The 16,461-nt window shown below is 41.0% G+C and overlaps 1 protein-coding gene and 2 long non-coding RNA genes across 4 annotated transcripts; 1 reads left to right on the top strand and 2 right to left on the bottom strand.

Annotated features, from left to right (window-relative positions):
• The first annotated feature begins 28 nt into the window (after positions 1 to 28).
• Positions 29 to 753, top strand: LOC135343736 (uncharacterized). Its single transcript, XR_010397223.1, has 2 exons — positions 29 to 341; positions 397 to 753. It is a non-coding gene; the product is annotated as an uncharacterized LOC135343736 (long non-coding RNA).
• Positions 660 to 8,531, bottom strand: LOC135343731 (activin receptor type-2A-like). The gene is made up of 7 exons (XM_064540735.1): positions 8,377 to 8,531; positions 7,858 to 8,292; positions 6,786 to 7,377; positions 5,899 to 6,010; positions 5,516 to 5,657; positions 4,970 to 5,103; positions 660 to 1,843 (listed from the first exon to the last, which is right to left on the bottom strand). Exons 1-7 carry the CDS (start codon positions 8,432 to 8,434, stop codon positions 800 to 802), a joined length of 2,517 nt encoding a protein of 838 aa, XP_064396805.1. The 5' UTR covers positions 8,435 to 8,531; the 3' UTR covers positions 660 to 799.
• A 156-nt stretch (positions 8,532 to 8,687) lies between these two features.
• LOC135343727 (uncharacterized) lies at positions 8,688 to 14,885 on the bottom strand. Of its 2 annotated transcripts, XR_010397221.1 has the most exons (6): positions 14,709 to 14,885; positions 14,581 to 14,652; positions 14,192 to 14,436; positions 11,645 to 13,280; positions 10,603 to 11,372; positions 8,688 to 10,525 (listed from the first exon to the last, which is right to left on the bottom strand). It is a non-coding gene; the product is annotated as an uncharacterized LOC135343727 (long non-coding RNA). The 2 variants fall into 2 exon arrangements; XR_010397220.1 differs by having other exon boundaries at positions 8,688 to 11,372.
• Positions 14,886 to 16,461: the final 1,576 nt, after the last annotated feature.

The raw sequence follows: 16,461 nt of genomic DNA, 5'->3' as shown, positions 1-16,461 counted from the left end.
CATTGATGTCATTGCGGTGTCACGTGATAATGCCTGGCCACAATGCACTGAACTTGTAGTGATTCGTGCACGCATGTCGGACCTCCTCTGGTCCTGCAATACAATTGAACTCACCTGGTGATTCCCCCTACGACTCAGTGATGAAGGAAATAGTGACAGTCTCAAAGGACCGTCCCTCACTGGAGGGCTGAGCACCATGGTGTAGGAGGCTAGTGGGTGTGGTGTGTCGGTATAGCAACTATAACCAAAGGACTAGAAAACAAAAAATAAAGTTGTCTAATATATAGCTTTGGAGGAGATACTGGGAAAATTCAAGGACACAGAATCGCTTAGTACATGTAGTACGTAATACAGTGAAATGGTACGTTATACTATACATTTTGTACACATGTGCAGGCCACTACCGACGATCTTCCCGACATACCAGACATGCCCTCCAACTATGTGATGGACGAGTTTTTGAAGGCACGAGAAAAAGCCAACCTTCCGAAAGAGGGTGCCATCAAGGACATGGCTGCTGGGTGGTACAAGGAACATCATGACTAGCAACCATGAATATAGTATATAGCAACAATTAAAATTAAACCTTTATTAGAGAGTATAATTATCTAATTATTATCTGTACGTCCTTTACCTGCGTGCTATTATTTTACTTATCATTTTTGTTCGATTAATTCTGTCAAACATGTACATACATGTATATGCAAACATTACGCACAGCCATACAAAAATAGTTGTTGAGTGATGATTAAATGATTGATGTGAAATTTTAAAAAGGTGAACTTATTTTAGTTTCTTACTACACACTAGTGACAGTGGACGCACTGTTTTCATTGTTCTCAGTATGAGGAAGACATCTAAAGTTTGTAGCTCCTTCCACCATCTTGTCTTGATCGATTGACAGCACTCCGCTATCCACGGAACTTGTAAGAGCGTCCGTATCAGACTCCGCAGGGACAAGGCCAGTGGTATCAGAATGGGACAGGTCAGAATGTGCATTGAGAATACCGGAATCAGAATTCAAGTTTAGGGTAAAATCGGAAATATCGAGCTGCTGTCTATCTGGTGATGCCATATTGTCATCCTCGCGAGTCGCTGCCTCACTCATCATGTCGTCTATTCTTTCCTCCAACGTAGTGCCTAAGGGTGATTGACTCAGCTCTCTAATCTCCTCCTCCATCTCGCCAACAGATTCTTGAGCAGTTGCCATGTTCCTTAACGAGAGTGACTCACTCTTATTGAAATTGTTCAGCTGTCTCATTTCTTGCTCGTAGTGGTAGCTGCTCCTCAGGCTGTGTGTGCAGCGGGCAGCCATATGCCCTCGGGGGGTTCGAGAATGTTCAGTGTCACTGCATATATGCGGCATCGAAACTTGGTGCCTCTGTTGGGCCCGAATGGGACCTCGATTGAACGGGAATGTGGTTTGCTGGAATAAAAGATAGTCTTCAGCTGTTGGTCCATAATAAGGAGGAGGTCCAGATTGAGAATGTTCTGCCTGCTCGTCGGTTTCCACGGTATCAGATTGTAGTGTAGTAATGGCAGAAGTACTTTCTTGCCTAGAAATATCAGATTGTTGTTGGAATGGAATAGGATCAGTTGGACTGTAGTATGGGGGTGGGCTGGATTGGGAATGCTCTGTTGGTCTGTTCATAGCCACAGCCTCAGCTGGTATTATAGAGGTTGTTGGCACAGCTGTTGTCTGGGTGCTATCTTGACGAGCAATATCGTTTATGTTTGTCGCAATGAGTTGTTTCATACGTAACGAAACATTGGCAGCTGACAGTCGGGCCTCGGCGTCGTCATCCCAACACTCGTACAGAGTCTCTTGCAGGGAGTTGAGCGTCTGTGTGTGTGTGTGTGTATATGTGTATGTGTGTGTGTGTGTGTGTAGGTGTGTGGTGGATGGGTGTGTGTGTGTGTGTGAGTGAGGGGGTTAGGACAGGGAAATAGCTCACGAACATATTACATATAGTAATAGTAGGTACATGTACCAGAGTTGAAGAATAATACATCATGTACTGGTAAAAGACAAGTACATGTACTGGTAAAGGACAAGTACTGGGAAGACAGACAATCAATTAGATCCTACCCACTAGAACTTGATGTACACACAGTAACACCATCAAAGACAAGTACCACAATAAACATATCACATGATACAAACAAACTGTCACAAGAATGTACACACAGCACATTGTAGTCATTTCTATATAGTTACAAGCTAACAGAGTTCGTGGGGGTCAACTCTCCAGTGTGTGACAAGTCACTCTTGTGGAAATGATCGGGAGTACTGTTAATTGTGTCGCTTTTCTTACAAGACAGCATTCTCCTCCAAGTTGACTTAACTCGAGTATAAAGATACAGAATGACAAGAGGACAGGAGAGGGCATGCAACAAATCCAGCACAAAATACTCAAAATCAGACATAAAATTTGCCAAGTTTCCAAAAAATGGTTCCAAATGATCCTTCTCCAAAATCTCACCCGTTACTATAGTAGCCAGATAGCTCAACAGACTAGTGCAAAACAGCAGCGATACCATCAATACGGGCAACAGGAGAATGCGTCGACTAAAACTAGCATCCTTGGGATTGTTTCGGACTATAAACTTTTTCTTGAATATGTAAAACGCCCAAATTGACACCGACAAAGTGACTACGACGCAAGGTAGTAGAGTGAAGGCAATAAAGGCAACAACGACGAATAAGCTCCAATCTGTGGTGCTCACAAAAGCACTGTTATCGGGTGAATCGATGCAAAACGAGTGACAATGCAGTGGAAACTCGCTGAGAAAGCTACTGGCAGAGAACAAAACAGTCCAAAAAACTGCTACAACAGTCGAGAGCAACAGACAGCCCACACTTTTCTTGTAGCTATTCTGCACTTCTTGATTTCCTTTCATTACCAACAACTGAAGTACGCTCTGACAAGTGACCACGACAATAAAGTACACTATAAAGAAAATTCTCGGCATAGCCAGAGTCACAAGAGTGAAGTTCATGCATTCGCAATAACGCATATAACTTGGAGAGTTGACAATTTGATCAACGCAAATCAGAATCTTGTCCACACAAACCCCTAGCAACAGAGATCCATACAAGACAAGCAATGGCTTATGATTGATTTTACTCTTTAGTAAAGCCACAAACACGGAAATGTTCATAAAGAGAGTTGTAGAACACTCCGACAAATAGAGACAAGTTAAAAGACACTAATGGTCTCCATAGCGGAAACTCGAGAGAGCCATTGTAGAGACTCATGTTAGCAGACATCATCATTCAAAGCAACTCTTGGACACATATAGACTAACTAGCAATAGGACTCTAGCTATCAGGCTACCAGCAGTGAAAAGAGCAGCTATAATTATAAATTATTGTTCTTTTTTAAGGCTAGAACTAATGGACTGTATATAGCTAACTTGGTAGTGGACTAGCCTGACCTGATCTGAACTAAGATATGGTTTTTTATCTCTTGGGATACACAACAATTAAAGAGAAACCTATAACTTCCAATACATAAACACTGTACTAGCTTTCTAAACTACAAGTGATACTGATCGAGTGATAACACCGTTGTTAAACTAACCGTACGGATCAGCACGTACACACAATGAACGCCCTAAGGTGGTATTTTTAGTTTACAGAAACACAGCTAGTACCAATAGGTACATGTACCAGAGTAAATCAAGTACTGCATAGGTAACGACACAATCAATTAGGTCCGTACCCACTAGAACTTGGGGAAGTAACGATTCCAAACTCTCAATTACAGTAGGTAGTACTAGGTACACTATCAAAGACAAGACTATGGTCACCCACGTGCATGGTACGTTGAGATACACTTGAACAACAACATCTGATGGATATGATAGCTAGGAGCATGTTTGGGGCTAGCCTCCTTCACGGGCCTTGGAAGGCGGCCTGGGATCGAGGCTAGTTTGGGGCTAGCCTCCTTCACGGGCCTTGGAAGGCGGCCTGGGATCGAGGCTAGTTTGGGGCTAGCCTCCTTCACAGGCCTTGGAAGGGCGGCCTGGGATCGAAGCTAGTTTGGGGCTAGCCTCCTTCACAGGCCTTGGAAGGGCGGCCTGGGATCGAGGCTAGTTTGAGGCTAGCCTCCTTCACAGGCCTTGGAAGGGCAGCCTGGGATCGAGGCTAGTTTGAGGCAAGCGAGTGAATTGTGTATTTGTTGAAGATAGTAGTACACAGTGATGAACTAATTAATTTAAACGTGGTATCTTATATTGATATTGATTAAATCAAATGATTGTGGACTGAGTAGTCTGATGTAGATACGATTTCCCTCTGTACCCTTCCAAGGCCTGTGAAGGAGGCTAGCCCCAAACTAGCCTCGATCCCAGGCCGCCCTTCCAAGGCCTGTGAAGGAGGCTAGCCCCAAACATGCTCCTAGTTATTATGTAACATTATATAATAATAATAATTATATCATTGTGCCGGTCCATGACAGACAAACAGACAGACAGACATGTTGATGCACTAGTGTGATCTCTTCGCGGCTATGATTGACACTAGTGGTTTCCATAGCGGAAACTCGAGAGATCCATTGTAGATACTAATGTTAGTAGACATCATCTCTTTCAAAGCAATTAGCTCTGAGCACACATAGCAATAGCACTCTAGCTACCAGGCTACCAGAAGTAAAAACAATTCCTTTTTAAGGCTAGACTGTAGCTAACTTGCAGTCTATATACTAGTCTGACCACTAAGATACAAAATGACTTTTTACCTCTTTTGGGATTAAAACACAGTATCATAAACAATACTACTGAACTACAAGTGATAGGAACACTGTTGTTGAAGTATCAAAGGACGTACAAACGCCCTGAGGGGTCTACAAGCTACTTATGACAGTACATTGAACTAAGGGTATTCTAAGTTATAGATAGTACATGGGCATGAGGGGATATTTTCAGTTTATAGAAACACAGCTGACATTGCAGCAACACAGCTCACCTCGTGGTTTCCCCAAATGGCAGGCAGAGATGGGCGAAGTTTCCGAGTGACTACGATGTCCTTGAGTCGCTCGAGGGAGGGGTTAGGCCCCGCCTCCTCCTTGTACGGTAGTTGATAACCGGGGACTTCCTCCTCTGTGGGAAAAGTGAGAGTGAGTCTAAGATGGTTCCATGCTTTCCTCAAAATTATGATTGATATCAGACCACTGGGCAAAGAGAAGAACACTGACAGCATTAAACCGATAATTTAGGCCCAAATACAAGGCTGTTAAGACACCCCGTGAGAGGGCGTGCCCGTTGTGGGAGGCCATACTCCCGTGTGGTAGGTGGATGGGTAGACTCTAGAGGAGGTACGACAGGCGCGGTGCAGCTCAGGCAATTAGCCTGTGATTGAACATTAATTATCTGCCCACGCATCGCCCACGTCGTATGTTTTTACTGAGAGTAATCAGAGGCTAATTACTTGAGCTGCACCGCGCCTGTCGGACCTCCTCTGGGTAGACTCTTAGGACCATGTGTGCACTTGTACTAAGGTGTGTTTACTGACCCGTGAGGACGCAGGTGCGTGACATGACCTCCCACATGACCAGGGCGAGGGAGTACACATCAATCTGTTTAAACGACTGCAAGTCATGCAAGTTCACTCGTGCATCCAGTGCCTCAGGGGCCATGTAGCGATACGTCCCAGCCTGGACGTGGGTGGGTGTGTGGGTGTGGGGGGAAGTACGTACAATGTATATATATAAGAGCTAACGTTACTCGATACAGCCAATAAGTGTGAGTGTGTGTAGGGTGGGGGGGCGGTTACAAACAGACTGGCTATACACATGTGATACACATGTGACATTCAGTGTATGTTAGGACTTCGAACTAATAATAAATTATGATGAGATTCGTAACTGTATACACATGTGACTGTCATGTGATTACCTGTACAGTGTTTGTGGTTTGTTTTCCGTCCAGAATCAGAGCAAAGCCGAGGTCACTGATCACACAGTCCCCGCTGTCACTCCTCACAAGCACGTTGGCCGACTTCACATCCCTGTGTGTGTGGGGGGATACGTGGTTCAAAAATATTGAGACAGAAACTGCTGCAGGCATGGACCACTAATCAGAAAAATCTGCCATGAGATAGACCTTTAATAATAATTATGGCTCAGCAAACATTTTAATAAAATTATCAGAAAATGGACAAATTATGCAATTTTTAGTTGTAAAATTGACTGTTCCTAACTCAAGTTATGGTCTCTCAAAGTTAGCTCTGAAAACAGGTTCATTGCAGAACAAACATCCAAGTTATACGTACTTTATATGGCATGCATGTACAAACGAAAAGATCTATATATAGACTCATTGCAGTGATGTAATCATTATTATGTCAAATAAGAAAACATTTTCGACAGAGATAATTAATTAAAAACTACAGTTCCTGTTTCAAGTGAATTGTAAACTCCCACACACTATAATCACAGAGGGTTACGAGCTCATCGAGTTGCTAGGCAGCACTATAAGGCGAGACGTGTCTAGTGTGTCTCCACACTTATTGAGTTAACACCATGGCATGTAAGTATATGGGCAATGGTATGTTAATTGATACAGACACAGCCAAACAAAGACACCACCCAGACAATCACTGCATTAATGTACTATGTACAAAAGGCAAACTGGCTCCTGATCAGATTTCAACTACATACACAATATTTCCTGCTCAGGAAATACCTAGATACAAACAGGTTATAACTATAAAATCAGGGTACACGATTTGCATATTATATATAAGCGTGCACTATGGTAACAGACCACACCCACCCACCCACCTGTGTGCCACGGGGTACTTCTCGGCCATAATCCCAGCCGAGTTGCGGTAGTACTCGGAGTGCAAGTGAGTGAGTCCCTCGGCCACAGTATGGATCATTACACACGCCTGTTGCCAACTCAACACACGAGAACGGAGATAATTATCCAGCGAGCCAAGTTGATAGTAGCGTGTCAATAACGCACGCTCGGTGGTAATTCCTGATCCCCTCATCTCACAGCCGATGTACTCGAGTATATTGCAGTGAAAGGTAGATTCCATTGAGTAGAGATTTTGCTCGGTCTCAAAAGCTGACCGTCCTTGCGATGTGTATATCTTCACGGCAACAATTTCCCCGCGATATTTGGCACGATATACGAAACCGTAGCGACCATGTCCGATGCTTTCTAGCAGCTGCCACGAGTGCTGGTTGACTGGGTTGATAAAACTGGTTTGTTGAGATCGAATCGCTGTCGGAATTTGGATCTTACGTCGCAGTTTATACAGACAGAAGATTAAGATCAGCAGGAGAACGATAAATAGAATGATTGTTATGACAATGCTGGTGACGGTACAGGTAGTACAATTAATCACAGGGAGTGGAGTAGTGGGTTCTGTTAAGTAGAGAGAAAGAGAAATGTTGAACCAAACAATATCATTATCAGCCAACAGCCCAAAACTATATACGATAGTTGTGACAGTGCGTAGGATGATGCAGACAATCTGTGCCACAATTATATGTTTGTGAACAATCCTCGGAAATAAACTATTTGATTAAGTGAGTTAACTCTATCGATAGTGTTGGCAATGGTATGGATAATATCACAAAGTTCATAGAGTGCGTAGCTATAGCAACAGTTACAGTATATACATGTAAGGGCATAATTGTGTTTGTGTGTGTGTGTGTGTACAATATGAAACCTTTCTATAAGGGTCACCCTTGGGCAGACCAACAGCTAATAAAGAGGTGGCCTGCTAAATACCAGGTGCAATGGAGGCTGTTGGCCCAATAATTAATGGCTGTATTGTATACAATGAGAGGGTGAACTGCTCATAGGGTGACCATAGACAGGTATCAATGCACTCTTACTCACGTTCTGTTGGCAAAGGTAAGTTAAATTTCGTTTGATATTCAACCACCTCAGGGTTAGAGCCGTTCTCACTGCTAACTCCATCAACACAATTAAAAAAAGGATCCTTGTCGGTAAAAGTACATCTATTGGGCACAACTTCAGTTGTAGTACAATCGGATTTAAAATCCCACTTAAATATTGTCAAATCAAGTATTGTGCTTTTTGAGAAGCCATCAAAACGGTACGCACAGAATTTTTCATTTGTACAATTTTCAATTGGACAGCTGCTGAAGTTGACGTGACAGTTTACTACTGTGTTAATGTTGTTGTTAATATCAATGGTGCAGTTGGCCGGTACTGATGAGCTACAGGTTCGACAAGCTTTTTGGGTAGAGGTGGTTGCTTTGGAGATAGTTTGGGTGGCAAGTAGCATCAACATCAACAAGCTAACCTGAGCTGTGTGTGTGTATAATTATATATGTGTTTGGGTAACTGGATTTATGGTACCTATAGAGCTTATAATTAATTATGTACACTTACCTAGTGTGGTACTGGCCCCTCCTCTGATCCAGTACATTCTCATATCGCTTCTTGACATGTCCTTGATGATGAGATCTAGCTAGCTATAGTCATAGTGGTCTGTTCCCTTCTTTATACGTGTGTGTTTTGTACAAAGCATTGTTTTGTTGTATGAATCTAACTTATTACTGAGGTGCTCCTTACCAAAACAGTGTATCCACGTTTTATTATAATTATGCTCTTTACCATATCACAGTAAGACCCCCCCAGCATGAGAAAAACTACATGTATATATTAAAGGAAATCTGTCAATAAATAAGTTAGTTATAATACGTAATCCATTCAACACATCAAAATACACACAATAAATTGTACAGTCATGATAGAACACAATTAGACTCTGTAGTAGTGCTAGATTGGGGGGTCCGTAATAGTCCGTCTATCTGTTCGTGGGGGGTAGGGAAGAGTCCTCGTTAAAGGTTAAAGAGTTCAAAGGTGTATTATGATCGGAGGTGGTTGATGAGAGGGTGTTGTCGTGTTGCCGTGCCAACAGCGACAACTGCTCAAAGTGAGGGCTCAGGGACGCCAGGAAAACTGAGAGTATCCAGGGCTGGAATGCGTGTGTGTGTGTGTGTGTGTGTGTGTGTGTGTGTGTGAGGGGGGGGGGTAATGAGTACTTGAACTGATTGATAGAAAACACATTTTAATGGGACACATCATTTGAAAATGTTCCTTATAAGCTTTCAGAAAATTATAAACATTGAAGCAACGGTACTAAAGTTATGGCTGTTGAAATGTTCAACTCCCCCCGTTTAATCAATGGTTCGGGGATTCCTTTAGTTGCCTTAAATTCAATTCTGTGGATCTAATTTCTTAATTACAGTACACCCATAAATGCCATCGACATTCATACATGTATATACCGTTGCAATAAAATTAATGCTGATAGTTACACACACACAAATTTAAAGCTGCTGGAGTACACTACAATCCTTGCAATAGTCTCATGCAGCCACACCCACCACTCATTATCTATGGAACGCCGTTTGCGACAAAATTCAGGCAGAATGTGATAGGCGTGTGCATCCAATATAAAATCGATTTTTGAAGATAGATTTTTAATAATCGATTTTTTACAGTTGATTTACACGTGAACGATCTTTGACAATCGATCTGATTTTTGAAATTCGATTTTTGATTTTTGATAATCATTATTGAAATTCGATTTTTGATAATCGATTTTAGAACTGCTCTGAAGGTGGGCTGGGGGGGGCCCCTGTCTAAAGCTGTATCACGTGATACTATCCATTGAAGAAGCCACTATTCATGACTTCTATTCTATCTGGAATCACCAAACTCTTTCTCAGCTCTTTCTCTAAGCACACACAAGATGGCCAAATAAAACAGTGCTGGCGAGAAAGCATACAAAAATGGGTGCATGAAAAAACTAAATAAGATAGCACCAACTGAGCAGTTCTAAAATTAATGATTTTTACTGTGACTTATGGCCCTCCTTTTTAATGGTTCCAAAAAACAATAATGTTTCGCTTTTGCGTTATAGTCTATCATGTGAGATAGCTAACCAAGCCAAGCTTTGATTCCAGGCCGCGGAGAAGGAGTTTGTGCATGTTCTGAGTTTCAAGGGCGGCCTAACTGTAGCCTAGACTGAAACCACGCCCTCTTTCCCTACAAAGAAGGGGCGTGGTTTCCAGTCTAACTGTAGCCTTGAATCCATTTTAATCGGCCTGGATTCGAGGCTAGTATATCAATCAATTGTGATTTTTGTAATCCATTTTTAAAAATCGATTATCAAAAATCGAATTTCAAAAATCCATTTTTAAAAATCGATTATCAAAGATTATCAAAAATCGAATTTCAAAAATCGATTATTAAAAATTGAATTTCAAAAATCGATTATCAGATCGATTGTCAAAGATCGTTCACGTGTAAATCGAAAATCAACTGTAAAAAATCGATTATTAAAAATCGATCTTCAAAAATCGATTTTATATTGGATGCACACGCCTATCAGATTCTGCCTGAATTTTGTCGCAAACGGCGTTCCATAATTATCAGCCCAGTCACATAGCTCCTCGGCCTCGTAGCCTTGAGTCACTCTGGACAGGACAACTGCATCCACGCTCGGGTGCAGGGGGAGTGAGTGCATGAACTAGGGCGTCACTGAAGGGGATACAGTGTGCATGAACTAAGGGGGTCACAGAAAGGGAGGGGGAGTGAGTGCATGACTAGGGAGGTCCCTGCAAGGGGTAGTTAGTGAGCTAGGCAATGTACGTATGAAATAACCAGGCCTGTACGTAATAAATCGTACTATAGTAATTAATGTAGCAGTATTATACTATTACCAGGAGTTCATGACTCCTGCTATAATTTTATTATTACTAAGTACAAACATGCTGCCTTGATAATCAAGGTAACAAGTGAAAGCATTGTGTTCCTAAACTCCCATACTATATACACACTATAATAAAAACTGCACAGTGATACAAAACAAAAAATAACAGCAAATTATATCTCCTCCAGCAAAGTTTACATTAATTTTTGTGGCATAAATTAATTCCTTGTTCTTGATGAGACAAACATTAGTTACAAACATTAAGAGGGCCTCTAAAGCACAAAAACATAACAGTATCCACTACCAAAGCTTACAGTGTGCATGTATCATAACTATGCTATTCTAAGCAGTTTTCTCGTCTTTTCTTGTGAGGCTAATTTGGAGGAGCTGGAGGAACTGGAGGAGTAGGCGTGAAAAACTTCTGAGTGGGTGGGGGATTGTGTGGGGGAGGGGGTGGGCCAGTGGGTTGCTCGGGTATCAAAGCTCTCTCTTCAGAATCAACACAAATACTGACACGAGTCGAACAGGGAGCATTTCTCTGTGATTTTTGAGCATATCTATATCCACAACAACTAAGTAGAGCTCTTAGGCATCCGCGACACAAGCAACTCTGGTAATGTCGCCTTTGCTTAGACTCACATGATCCCATGACTATATACGATTTCTGTGATAGACAACATATAAAATAAAAGCTTGAGTAAAAAAAAATATCACGTAGATTTACCGCATACAACATCGAAGATCACTATAATTATATAGTACATATAGACAGGGTTTATTTCAGTGTGGGTTAGTAGATTAATTTCATCCGCTTGAAATATTTTGCCACCCACTAAATTTCCTACCTGCACCTTGTCGATCACCTGCTTAATATTTGGAACCCCCACTAAGTGTGCAATCCTGAAAGAAACCCTGTGTGACTAAGAGAGTACTCACCTCTTTTGGGCAAGATCTTTATACAGAACTTGAATTCAAACCTGGCTATAGGATAGAGACCTCTAAATTTTAGCTCTTTTTACTTAAGAAACCTGCAGGTGGGTCTCTTAATTATCGCATGAATAGCATTAAGGTGGTCATGACTTTTATTATTCGGCTGGGGGAAATTCTTTACAACACAGTTTACACTAAGACTCCAAATTTGGCTTCAAGTGGCTGCATGTGCGATATAGTTAGTAGAATTTCTTTATGGTTATGTGTGTGTGGTTTGTTCACTAGTGTTTATACTCAGAGGACAGGCACGGTGCAGCTCTAGCAATTAATTTCTGATTGAACACTAATTATCCGCCCACGTCGTGTGTTATTGCTGAGTGTCAGAAGCTAATTATTTGAGCTGCACTGCACCTGTCTCCTGTCGTACCTCCTCTGGTAAATACTACAGTAATGCTCTGTAAACTTAATTACGGTTTCTGCGATGTCAGAAACTATAGCATCCATACACAGATTCTTGATTTCAAGCCAGGTTCCAGAGTCGCTGTATACTAATCATGAGCTGACCACAGCAAAGTTGGGATACAGAACTAATTTGCCCAGAAATTAAAGTTGACAATATCCAGTAAAGTATACTGTATGTAAGTGCACAAGACCAGAAGCGCTGGCTTCTTAGTTCTTTGGAAATACTAACTTCTAGCATGCTATAAGTATTATCCACGTAGGTATCTGATGTAAGACAGTGCTGTAGTTACCAGTATTGTCTATACATCTATACCTAGCCTTGTTTCCGGCTCGACTTTTCTCTAATTGAATGCTTGGTCGAAAAGAATGTAAGTAGATTGAGCAATTACTTGACAATGGACTACTAGGTATACTAAGTAAATTTGCAGGTACACTAAGTCCCATAGTATACCTACTCTGAGGCACTTTTCCCATGTACTTCTCATGTACTTCCCATGTAGATCTTATCAACTAGTGTCTAATATGGTACTCAATTATTCGGTTGGAAAAATTTCTCTACAACAGGCAGGGTCTAATACGTCCATTAAGTGCACAGGCACCAATAGCACATCGCAAGTTACTATGGAGATAGGTATATATTCATCATACGTAGGTACATGTATATTCATGCCCTACTTTGCACTGCTGCACTATCACCCATGCAGCAATCTCATTGGTCAATAGGATATAATAAGAGCAAAAACTATAGCCCCAGGTAAAAAATGAATGGTGATGTAATAGAAATGCTAATGGCAATTAGGAAATTTGCAGCTGCATGTATGTGATTACTTTGAGAAGGACTTCTATACACAAGATTGCTACTGCATGTTTATCAATTAAGTAGGTGGACGTTGTACAGTTAACAATATCTCCTTCTTGTTCTTGATGAGATTAATTTGGAGGAGTTTGAGTGGGCGTGTAGAACTTGTGAGTGGGTGGAGGGTACTGTTGAAGAGGGGGTGGGCCAGTGGGTTTCTTTGGCGTCATTGCTTTTTCTTTGGTATTAGAGTTTCGAGGATTACTACCTCCAGTAAATGAAATACGTTCTGGTGGAGTGTACCACTGGACATGATCAGCTGAACGGCTTTTTGAAGTCGAATTGCTCATGATTTATATATATCAAGATGGCTTGAAAGACAACCTGCACATAAGAGTTCTTTGATTAAGGTGCAGCAATACTTCCGACACAACTATTAGTCCTAATAAACTCTTGGTACTACTGTTAGTAGTCAGTAGTATAGTTACGTAGTACACATGTACGTGAGCATAATTATGGTATACTAAAATATATATACGGAAGATTTCAAGTTGGTTGATTATGCTACTTAAAATTGAAGTGCAGCCAACTATAAGCATCTCCTTCGTTTATAGAAGGCCAAATCCACTAATTATATGTTGAGCAAAAATCCCTTATGAAATCGAGTTGCTATTTGATTTGCTAAACGATGCTGAAATTGAATAACTCACCCACATTACGGTTTGTCACACCTACCACGGAAATGAAACCTAAACTGAGTGAGGCTATTTCAGATTTAACGTATCATGTGAACTTGAAGGAACTACAACTCTCCATACGTACACATATTACTGGTCAAGTATCGTATTAAAGCAGTGCATGCACTGAGAATGCTTCCATGCCTCACAAGCCTGTACATACGTATGGAGAGTAAAGCATTACAACCGTCAAGCTCACGTGATACATTAAACCCAAAGTAGCCACACCCAGTATTGGCATTGATTTCCGTGGTAGGCGTAACAAATCCACGATGTGGGTGAGTTATTCAATTTTTCAGTATTGTTTAGCAAATCAATAGCAAATCGATTAAAAACTCAATTTTATAAGGAATTTTTGCTTTACAACAATTTTGGCAGATTTAACGTTCATTACGTTTACTGATTAGCAAGTCATCACATGGTTGAATGCACTTCAACTTCATATTGTACACAATTAATGTAGCATATCCACGGCCAGCTTGAAATCTTCTGTAATTAATTATAATTATCATAGCTAACAATTTAGGCCTACGTGTCCAGTACATGTACAGCACTCACTTGTTCAATAATTGATGACACTATATCGCTCTTCACTGCAAGAGAACTTCCGATGCTTGTAAACCTGTCTATATTCTATGGCCTTCTGTCAATGTTTTGTTTGTCCACATAGGAATGCAGAGGAGGTTCGATACGATCACGTGATGCAGTTTTCTTATACGATAGAACTCGATATCAAAGGAAAGTTAGATGATTAAGTCTTCTGGGTAGCAAATTATTTACTAAAAACCTTTGATCATCCTCCTCTGCAAATGGTGTGAATGCAGTGACATGCACTCCTGGTAACTTCTATTGGAGTTACTAGTTACTACTGCACATCAATAATTATACTGTACGGCTAATTAAAAAGAACTTTCTCACAAATCTAACCAGTACATCATACTACTTACCTTAAAACTAACAATACTCCAAACATTGCACTTCAGCATCTTGAAATAGTGGTGTGACCTTGACTTGTATTTCTAGAGTAATAGAAACACTTCACTGTATAATTGTTATCGGCCATAGAATCTCTTACCTTTAGTGCTTGTTTTTGGCAATACTTGAGTACACACATTTCTTTGGCTAACTTGAACACAGGCTTGCACTGATACATGGTTGTATTTAGGACTAGGTTCATCATCTGATTCGACTTCAGCAGAAGCCTCACTGACAGTTGGAAGGTGTGAGGGTCCAGCAATAATTTGATTGACAATCTGTACTGGTTAAGCTTACAGAATGCAAGGATTAACAGCACCTTTACCTCATGCCGTTGCCTTTTCTTACAACTCCTTTTCTTCCGATGCCACTCCCTTCTGCTCTTCTCTTATGACCAATTTCGTGATCTGTTTGGGGTGATCATTGTTGGGACACTTTCAGGTTTCAGCCGCCTTCTTTTCTTCAGGCCAAATTGAGAAGCAAGAGCTGAGTCAATTTCAAAGCTGTCATCAGTAAAATGTTCACTACAAACGAAGGAGTGATCAGTGGCCTTCCATTGAGCTCTTGTTCGTTGAACTTGCTTTCCCCACTTTTTTCTTAATCCAGCATCTTTGGGAAACTTAAACAAGCTTACTTTTTTACTAGGAGTGTTTGAGCACCCAGCAGCTACACATCTGTTGACCATAGTAGCTACAGTTGAGTTGCATTCAGTTTTGCATGTTCCTTCTATGACATCACGTAGTAGCCACGCCCACATTCAACCACAACAGGAAGTCCATAATTAGACAGGATGCTAAATCTGCCTCAATAAACCTTCTGTAACTTCATGAATAATTAATTAAAATATTTCAATCTTTATAACATGCATCTGGGTCCCAATTAGAACACGCAAAAATTAAAAAGTTGATTTTTTCGTGTCACCCTCCCTTTAAGTTGTGAACTGATTAACGTATGTATAATTATAGTTACTCGAAAGTGGTTTCATTGCATTTTCCTTGGACAAAAACATTCTTGCAAACATTAATACCCGTGAAATGATGTCACCATAAGGTAGTACAAACATGCTGCCTGATAGATAATCAAGGTAACAAAGTGAACGCATTATGTTCCTAAACTCTTATCATACTACAGTGTACTACGTTACACAAGGTTTAAAGCTAAACAGAACAACTATCACAGTTTACAATCGACATATTTTTAGCATAAACTAAGCTACTCTAAACAATTTTTTTTCTTTCTTGTTCTTGACGAGACTAATTTGGAGGAGTTTGAGTGGGCGAGTAGAACTTCTGAGTAGCTGGAGGGTTCTGTGGAGGAGGTGCTGGGCCAGAGGGTTTGCTTGACGTCATTGCGTGTTCCCTGGTATGACAGTTTCGATCTTCAGCACCTCCAGTTATTATACGTACTGGTGACTGGCCATGATCGGATGACTGGCTTTTTGAAGTTGAGCTGCTCATGATTATGTAAGATTCTTAAATGGCTTGAAAGACAAACCTGCACGTAAGAGTCCTTAAATATTAAGGTATAGCAGTATTTCCTATACAGCTGAATATATAGTACACATTTAGCCTTTCCATAAAGAAAAATTGGTTCTGGGAACAAGGCTAAGTACAAATGTACATGAGCATACGGCATATCATGGTAGCTAATGATTTAGGCCTACATGTACATGTGCATGCAAATTATAGCAGGCTCTTCACTGCAAAAAAACTCCAGATGCTTGTATTTAAAACCGACAAACCTGTTTAAAGTCTGTATGCATTGACCCCCCCCCCCCCCCCCCCCCGGAAGTTCTATGGTCAATGTGGCTTCTTGCAAGAGTAAGTACTCTTTGTGCTCTTATCTATAATATC

Source organism: Halichondria panicea, chromosome 11 (genome assembly GCF_963675165.1).
Source record: "Halichondria panicea chromosome 11, odHalPani1.1, whole genome shotgun sequence".
Classification (NCBI taxonomy): domain Eukaryota; kingdom Metazoa; phylum Porifera; class Demospongiae; order Suberitida; family Halichondriidae; genus Halichondria; species Halichondria panicea.
The sequence above is the reverse complement of the archived record's forward strand: the minus strand, read 5'-3'. Positions and strand labels throughout refer to the sequence as shown.